This window comes from Sciurus carolinensis, chromosome 11, assembly GCF_902686445.1.
Source record: "Sciurus carolinensis chromosome 11, mSciCar1.2, whole genome shotgun sequence".
Lineage (NCBI taxonomy): Eukaryota > Metazoa > Chordata > Mammalia > Rodentia > Sciuridae > Sciurus > Sciurus carolinensis.
Genome location: NC_062223.1, coordinates 10,322,884 through 10,331,922, shown reverse-complemented (window position 1 = coordinate 10,331,922; position 9,039 = coordinate 10,322,884). Strand labels below are relative to the sequence as shown.

General features: G+C 53.7%; 1 protein-coding gene across 1 annotated transcript; it reads left to right on the top strand.

Moving 5' to 3' along the window:
* The first annotated feature begins 761 nt into the window (after positions 1-761).
* On the top strand, positions 762-6,995 carry Cdc42ep2 (CDC42 effector protein 2). Its single transcript, XM_047519567.1, has 2 exons — positions 762-890; positions 5,451-6,995. Exon 2 carries the CDS (start codon positions 5,785-5,787, stop codon positions 6,445-6,447), a length of 663 nt encoding a protein of 220 aa, XP_047375523.1. The 5' UTR covers positions 762-890; positions 5,451-5,784; the 3' UTR covers positions 6,448-6,995.
* Positions 6,996-9,039: the final 2,044 nt, after the last annotated feature.

Below are 9,039 nucleotides of genomic sequence, written 5' to 3'. Positions count from 1 at the left end.
CGCTCTTAGCACCAACCCACCTGAAAGGATATCACTTTGTGCTTGGGACCTTGAATTTCTTGACTTTCCCTTTATTGAGCTTTAAGTTCCAACCCAGAGGGGTTTGGATTCCCACAGCTTAGTCCATAGTAGATGCTCAACAAATACCTGTTGAACACTGAATGGAGCAAGGACAGTTTCCCTCCAGACACTGTGTCTGCCCGTCAAAATTTCTAGTACTGTATGACTCTATGACGTGAGTCAGAGCCCCGCCTCCGCTCTGGAAGTCACTTAGCTGGACAGCAAATACAGGTGTGTCTAGACCACATACTGTTTGTGGTCTCTCTCTCTCTCCACCTCTCGCTCTTCCGGGAGCTCATAAGCTCTTCAAAACGCTCATAAGTTTGTGAGGTTTTAACGTGTACACTTCTAAGGTCCATTCATTCGCGTAGTAGCCCTTGAATATACTTGTGCCAGGGCCTCCCGGGACACAAACCATAGTAGGGAATCGGTCCAATGCCCAGTGAATTATGAAGAATTCGATCTTCCAGCAGCAGCTTCCCCAGGCTTTCTAGAACCAAGGGCTTGGTTCCTGGGGGCACAACCTGAGTCCACGGGGAACTACCGGTATCCGACCGCGCCGGCCAGCCCTGGACTGAGGCCTGGGGCGCGCGGCCTCTGTACCCCAAACCAAAGCCTACGCCCAAAGTGCGCACTGGGCGGTGCCCGGGCGGGGCAGGGCTGTGGGCGGGGTCCTAATGGGGCGGCCCGGTCATTGGACCTGCAGGACGGGGGCGGGGCTTTAGGACCACTGTCCGCACAGTAAGTTCCCAGCCCGGGTCCGGTCCCACAGCCTCTCGGTCGAGCTCGGAGCGTTAGCCGCCGCGGGTCCGCCGACCGTGCTCCTTACGGTGAGTTCGGGTCAGGGTCCTGCAGCTCTCCCGCGACTCCTCGGGGACCCCTGAGAGGCCCATCCCGGAGGCTCTGGGTCCCAGCTCTCGCCCCGGTCCTGGTCTCACCACCGCTCAGGTTCTTTGGCGCCGCCTCGGGCTCGGTGGGGTTTTCCTCCTGCGCCTCGGTCCTCGCCGCCCCGTCGGTGACTCCCACGGCCCCTGGGGCGCCGCACCCCGCAACCTTAAAGTCTGCCGGAACCTCGGTCCGAGCCCCGGACACCTAGAAGCGCCCGCCTGCCACCCAGTGTCCCCGCCCGGGCTCCGGCCGTATTTTTAGCCGATGGTGAGATGTTCTCCTATCTTTAGCCGCGGCTGCAGTGTCCTGAAACGGATCCGGGCTGGGCTGAGCTGCACTCGGACAGGGGACCGGGAGGGGTCGGCGCCGGAATCCCAGCCCGGGCGGAGGAACCCGACCCGCGGGAGGGGCGGGGGCTTGGACGCCAGAGCTCTGGCCCGGCGCCGAGCGGACACTCGGACATCGCCCAGGCCGGGAAGCACCAGGGAGGCTCCTCCCAGAGCTTGGAGACAGGGGCAGAGTCCCCCATTGCCCCTTTCCCCCACTCATTGTCTGTGCGACCAGTAACTCCCAAGAGAAAATGATCCCGCAGACAATCCGCATCTGATACTCGAACACGCAGTTCCTCGGGGACTCCTGCCTGGAGCCCGAGGCGCGCTGGAAACCCGGTTGCGCTCTGGGACTCCTCCAGGACTGGACGATAACGGGAGCGCGCGCGCCACCTAGTGGCTGCAGAGCCGGGCGCCGTTCCGCACCCAGACGTCAGGAGACCTAGCCGCGGGCTAACCAGTACTTGGCGCTGGCCAACTCCGGGCTGGCTAGGAGCAGTTAGTTCTTGATGTTGTTGGAAGAAGCATCCCACAGAACCAAAGTGCTTGAGGAAGGCCTTGCAGATATTTGCTGAATATCCATTTGACAGGACCGAAAGTGGCCCCTGCACTTACTATACAATGGAGCCCTCACTTGCAGTACAGCAGTGAGGCCTCCAGCGGCCTCAGCCCATTTTCTGGATGAGGAAGGTGAGACCCAGAGAGGAGCGGTGTCTTGCCCAAGATCACACACTCCCGGATGGAACTGGATCTAAAGCCAGTCTTCTGGTTTCTAGGTCGGGGCCTGCTCCTTGAACATCCCTAAGGGGGAGTGGCCTCATATTCCTCAAGCCGCTATCTCCAGGAAGTCAGTTTCTGTGAGGGAGGTCCAAGAAAGCCCAGAGAACCCGGATGGCTCCCCTCTGCTCCTCCTTCCGCTGCCTGGGGCTATTCCATTGGCCACCCAGGAGCAGTGTTGTCCTTACAAGATCTCATTCTCATGTCTCTGGACACTTGCAAGTTGAGGGGAGCCGGGAGCGAAAGGGCATGACTAGATGGAGGAGGCCTGGGAACCTTTCCTACTCCCAGCCAGATCACAGTTGATGTAGCCCACTACATTGGAGCCACATGGGCCAGGCTGGGTATCATTGCCAGCTCTTGCTAATTAGTTGGCCTTGGAAAGTTCCTTAACATCACTGGGGTTCAGCTCCTGCTTCTGTACAGGGCAGTAAGGACACTCACCGGGATGTGACTGGGAACATTAATATGGGAAGCTGCATGGCAGGCTGGGGCCTGGGGTCTTGTGGTTGCCAAATCTAAATACTTGAGGCTTGCTGGTTGTAATTCCCAGCTCTCCCCTGGGTGGTGGATGTGGGCCCCACCCTTCCCCTTAGCCTCTGTTCTCCCCACATCTGGAATTGGGTGGGTACATTGGCTCTGAGTGAGACAGCTGTCAGGGACGCCCACTTTGCTGTGGAAACACTCAAGCTGGCTTGGTGCTCTAGTGTGATTTAGGGGTGGGGGGAGGACCTGGCCCAGGCTCTGGGCAAATCCCATCTGTCAGCCCCTCTCTCCACCAGTGAAAAGGAAGGAAAAGCTATCCCAGGACTCCCTCCTGACAAAGGGATGGAATCGGATATTTGTCAGCATGCCCCTGGGCCCAGCGTGGTAGACATAGGATGAATGGGTTTCCAGGACCCTGGGAGGCCCACCACCTCCCCTCCCTGCAGCTCCTTCCAACTTTGGCTGGAATGCTGCCACGGAGAGTCACTCCTTCGTTTCCTGTTCAGCTGCAGGTGCTCTGGGAGGAGCAAGAGTCCGTGGTTCAGCCTGATTGACCTGGGGTGTCCGGTCTTGGGGTGGGGTTTCCTAAGCCAAGGCCTGCACTGGGGGGAAGGACTGTGTGTCCCTCCTGCATCCTCCTTCCTCCTTCCCACCCCCTCCTGCCCAGGATGGACGATGAGGCAGGGGAACTGGCAGATGCCTCCTTTGCTCAGCACCTGGCTGACCCAGGGGGCAGGGCGGCAGGGGAGTGCAGTGGGAGAGGGCAGGCTCATCCTGGCTCTGCCCATACCTGCTGGGTGACCTTGAACAAATTTTTTTCTTTGCCTTTTTATGCTGATTGCGCATCTGGGCTCCTGCATGTCTGTATTGTGCCAACCAGGCCCTCCATGTACCACCCCCAAGGAAGCAGAGGACATACTTAATCCATTTCCTTTTTTGTTAAGCCAGTATGACACCCTTTCATAGTATATTTATTTTTTCCACATTAAAAATAGCTTTATTTTTTCCCGACTACAAAAATAATATATGCATATAAATAGTACAAGTTCATTCTTACGAAGTTGATGGCACACGCCTGTCATCATCAGGACTTGGGAGGCTGAGGCAGGAGGATTGCAAAGTTCAAGGCCAGTCTGGGCAATTTAGAGAGACCCTGTCTCAAAATTTTAAAAATGAAAATTAAAAGGGTTAAGTGCCCCTGGGTTCAATCCCCAGTACCAAAAAGAAGTTGATGAGTGGGGTGCAACTCAGTGGTAGCACACTTGCCTAGCATGTTCAGCAAAGCCCCAGATTTGATTTCCAGCACCACACACACACACACACACACACAAGTTGAGTTTACAAGTCTGAATGAGAAAGAGAGAGAGAGAAATTAACCTGATATGCTACCACCTTGAGACAACCACCGTCAGCATTAGGACAAACACTCTTTGGTGTTTCTGTGTACCACACACGCACACCACGTTCTAGTACCTGGACCAAGTGTTATAGATCACTCTTACTGAGGATACCTTTCCTTCCTTCTCAGTGACTCCACACCTCCTCTCTGTCGCTCAGCCATGTGACAATCTAGATTCTTCCAGATTCATCTCTGTCTTTATAGAAAATAGACTCCTATACAGACCCATACACGTATATTCTTATATGTACACATATGGGGAAGGAGTCATTACTCTCAATAAATGGCACCATCTATACCATATTTTTGCATTTTCTTCTCTCTGCAATACCTTATAGGAATCCTCCTATAAGGTATTTTTTTTTCCTTTTTTTTTTTTTTTTTTTTTTTCTTTTTGCTGGGGACTGAACCTAGGGACTTCGTGCATGTTAGCCAAGCATTGTACCCCTGAGCTATACCCTAGCCCTGAACCTCTAATTTTTAATACTTTTTTTTCTGGTGCTAGGGATTAAACCCAGAGCCTTACACGTACCAGGCAATGACTCTACCCTGAGCTACATTCCCACCCCAAAGTCCCTAATTTTTATAGGGGGTGATAGCAGGGTGGTTGTATTGATTGAGATGTGTTTGCGAAAAGCCCAGAGGAATGGCAGGTATTGGGTTTCCCCTGAACACATCTGTACTCCCCACCCACCTGCCCTTTAGGTGTGGGCGGGAAGCAGGGCTGCATTAGGTCAGGGCCCCTGCCCATAAGAACTTCTAACATAGAGGAGGAGAAAAGGGAAACTCCCAGGAACTCCCCTCCAGGTGGGAGTTGTCCTCCCACCCTCACTGTTGGCGGAGCATCTACTGTGCATCCCGCTGCAGGTCACAGCTAAGCAGGAAAGACAGTTTTCAAGTCCTCTGTTCCCAGTCGAGTCAGGTATTGAGACGGTGTGTGAGACCACCACGCATGACCTACATGTCATGAGGCATAACTTGTCATGATGTGCAGTGGAGATCAGGGTGGGGAGAGATACTGGGGGGAGGGGCGGTGATGATGGGCAGGGCCAGAGGACAGAGTAGGACTTTGTACATGACTTTGCACCTATTGCTCAAGTTCCAAGCCTCAGTTTTGTGTATGTAAAGGGAGGGGCTTAGAGCCAGTGTACTGCCCCTTTTATTGGGGTGGGAGTACTGGGAATCAAACCCAGGAGTACTTTACCACTAAGTTATATCCCCAGTTCTCTTTATTTTGTATTTTGAGACAAAGTCTCACTAAGTTGCTACGGCTAGCCTCAAAATTGCAATCCTCCTGCCTCAGCCTCCCAGATGTGTACCCGGCACCTGGCTAGTGGTCTTCTCTTTAAGATGCAGTGGATCCATGAAGACCTGCTTCTTCCAGAAGGCTCCCCCAAGGAGAGGAGCCCCAGTTGGACTCTCAGGACTAATGCACGGGAACCGGGAATGAGACAGTTGCTCATGACCTTTGTCCTCCTGCCCCTGACTTGTATATCCCCTTTGTGTTTCAGCTCCTCAGCCCTGGACCCAGTGGAGAATCTCAGGAACAAGACCAAAGCACATTGCTGACATCAGATTCTTCATCTTTCTGCCTCCAGTTCTCAGAAAAGAATTTCCAACCCTTTGGGAAGAAAGTGACTTTTGTTATCTCCACCTCTGCCTTCACTGACCTTTAATCTTCTTTTTTGCAATTCCTTGGGTTAACTTTGGTTCCATCCCGCACTCTGGTCTTCAGCCCTTTGGCAAGTTTCGGCATCTGAACCTTACACTCCGCAGTCAGAGTTTGGTGTTGAGAGGAGGCGCATAAGCTGTGGGCTGGGCAACCAGGCCTGGGGTGAGGTCGCCATGTCCACCAAGGTCCCCATCTATCTGAAGCGTGGCAGTCGCAAGGGCAAGAAAGAGAAGCTACGGGACCTGCTGTCCTCGGACATGATCAGCCCACCACTAGGGGACTTCCGCCACACCATTCATATCGGCAGTGGAGGTGGTGGGGACATGTTTGGGGACATCTCCTTTCTGCAGGGCAAGTTCCACCTTCTGCCAGGAACTGCAGTTGAGGAGCCCGAGGAGGATAGTGGCTTCGACCTCCCCTTCCAGTTCACACGCACTGCCACCATGTGTGGTCAGGAGCTCCCCGTGGGGCCATTGCTTCCTATCGAGCCATCACCTCTGCTCAAGAATGCCATCTCCCTACCTGTCATCGGTGGGCCCCAGGCCCTTACCCTGCCCACAGCCCAGGCCCCACCCAAGCCCCCTCGCCTGCACCTGGAGACCCCTCAGCCTTCCCCGCAGCCTTCCCCACAAGAGGCAGGAAATGTGGACATCTGGAGGACTCCAGAGGCTGGCTCACCCCACAATGGGTTGACCCCAGAGTCAGGGGCTGAGGAGTCCTTCCTGTCCCATGCCAGCTCCCTGCTGTCCCTGCATGTGGACCTAGGCCCTTCCATCCTAGATGATGTTCTCCAGATCATGAATCAGGACCTGGACAGCATGCAGATCCCTACATAGGACCTCGGTTGACCAGGCGGGGTGCCCAGGCTGGGGTGAGGCCAGGAGGCCGGGTGTGGACATGGCCCTGGCCCAGGAGTCAAGGATGCCGGGCCCACCTGTGGTCTCTGGCCAGTGATTCTCCTTGTGAGCCTTTTATCCCCCTTCCTCCATCGTCTCCCCACAGGCACAGTGCGCCTCCTTGGTTTCCCTTAACAACCCACCAAGGACACCAGCAGAAGTCAGCCTAGAGTGCCGTGAGCATCTTGGACCCCCTGGACCCCCGCTGCCAACTGCCCTTTCTCCCCTCAAGTTCCTCGGGTGAAAGCTCTGCTGAAAGAGTCCCTTTCCATTTCCTCTCCACCTCCGCCCCACTGGATGCCCTGCCTGAGGGCAGGGGAGGAGGCAGCTGGAGAACTTGGGCACTTGGCACGCTGCTCCGCACCTTTGGTTTTGTGTCCTGGACTGGGAGCCTCATATCAGTGATGTGTCCTGCCTTGTGCCCTGTCCCATCCCTTCCTCACATGACCAGGGAATTCTGGTTGCAATAAAACGTGCTGCTGCCAATGGCTGAGCATCCTGTACCCTTGCCCCCAGTTTCCTCCTGAAGGTGGGCCAGTCTCTGTGAGCTGTGGGCTCATGTGGGGAAGGTGCCATGCCAGAGGGCTTGGTGCAGGGCGGGCCCTACCCTCAGGAGGGTCGTACCTGATCACAGCCCTGAGTGAGAACACAGCAGGAGCAAGCCCAGTGTCCACTGTGGGTCTTCAAACCTTAATTCAGGTGCTTGCTGAGCTTGGGTCCAATCCCTGCCTGGGCAACTGGGGTTGGACAGGGGAGACCAAGGAGCCTGTGCAAGGGATCAACAGCAACATGTGGGAAGGAGGGCTTGGCCTGGGAGAGACTGACCCTGCTGACCAGTGAACTCCATCAGCAGCTGTTTATTGAGCATCCATAGTCCACCTGGCAGGGCTGCAGGTGCTGGGGACCCAGGGCAGATGGGATCCCTGCTCTCCTGGAGCTTGCATGCTGGTGTGGGGAGGACACTAAACGTATGAACCAGTAAAACATGATCTCCAGCTTGGTAAATGCTAGAAAGCAAACAACACTATCAGGAATGCTGAAGGGGCAGGTGTGCCCCCTGGATGGGGCAGGTAGTGTCAGGGCACAGCAGGGTGATCTGGTGTGGCTCTGAGCCAAACCTGAGCTCAGTGGTTTATGCTCAGGCATGAGCAAAAGACACTTAGGCACCAAAGTGAATGACAGAGGAGCTACTGTGGACCTGGGTAATGGGCTGGCATCCGCTGGGAACATTTTTGCTGCTTGCCAGTCTGAAGCTGAGGCATCAGAGTTACTGAAAGATTTGAAGCAGGAGAAACACGTGGTCAGATCCAGATTCTAGAAAGGTCGTCACCCAGGATGAGTGGAAGATGGGGGCAGCCTGGGGACAGGAGGACAGAGCAGAGGGAGATGTGCTAAGGACGCTGGGTACCTGGTGCAGACCATGTGGGCAGCTGAAGACAAGTGCAGGCCACAGCGGCCCCACCCTTCCCCTCTCCACTCTTATTTATTCTTTCCACCCTTCAGCCCCAGACCCCCATTTTACCCCATCCTTCTTGCCTCCAGGAAGGAACAGAATATGACCAGGAGACCTGAATTTATTTGTGCACACTTGTGCACCTCTCTCTCTCTCTCTCTCTTCCTGGTTTCTTTCAGTACTGGGGATTGAACCCAAGGGAGCTCTACCCTCTACCACTGAGACACATTCCCATCCTTTATAGTTTGAAACAGGGTCTCAATAAGTTGCTTTGGCTGGCCTCAAATTTGTGATCCTCCTGCCTCAACATCCCAGATTGCTGGGATTATCAGAGAGCACCACCATGGCTGGCTGCATTTTTTTAAATTGTGGTAAAATGTGTGTAACATAAAGTCTGCCTTTTTTTTTTTTTTTTTTTTTTTAACACACCGAGGATGGAACCCAGGGCCTTGTGCATGCTAGGCGAGTGCTCTACTACTGAGCTACATCTCCAGTCCCAAACTCAACCGTTTCAAGTGTACATTTCAGTGGCACTAAGTACATTTACATCATCACCACCAGTCATCTCTAGAACTGTTTGTTTTCCCAAACTGAAACTCCATACCCCATAAACACTAACTCCCCAGGTTCCCTTCCCTGATCCCTTGGACCCCATTCTACTCTCTCTCTCTATGAATCTGACTATTCTAGATACTTCATGCAAGTGAATCATACACTATTAGTCTTTTTGTAACTAGCTTATTTCATTTATCATAAATCCTTGAGATTCATCCATATAGTAGTGTATTTCAGAATTTCCCTCCTTTTGAGGCTGATTAATATTCCATTGGATATACAGGCCACAGTTTGCTCATTCATGCATCCATCGGTGGACACTTGGACTGCTTCCACTTTTCAGTTAGTTATTGTGCATAACGTGGCTGTGACATGGGGAGATGCAAATATCTGTTCAAGACTCTGCTTTTAGTTCTTTGGAGGATATACCCAGAAATGGAATCACTAGATCACATGATAATTCTATTTTTCATTTTGGGGGGAACCCCCAGGCTGCTTGCCATGGCACCTGGGCCATTATACAT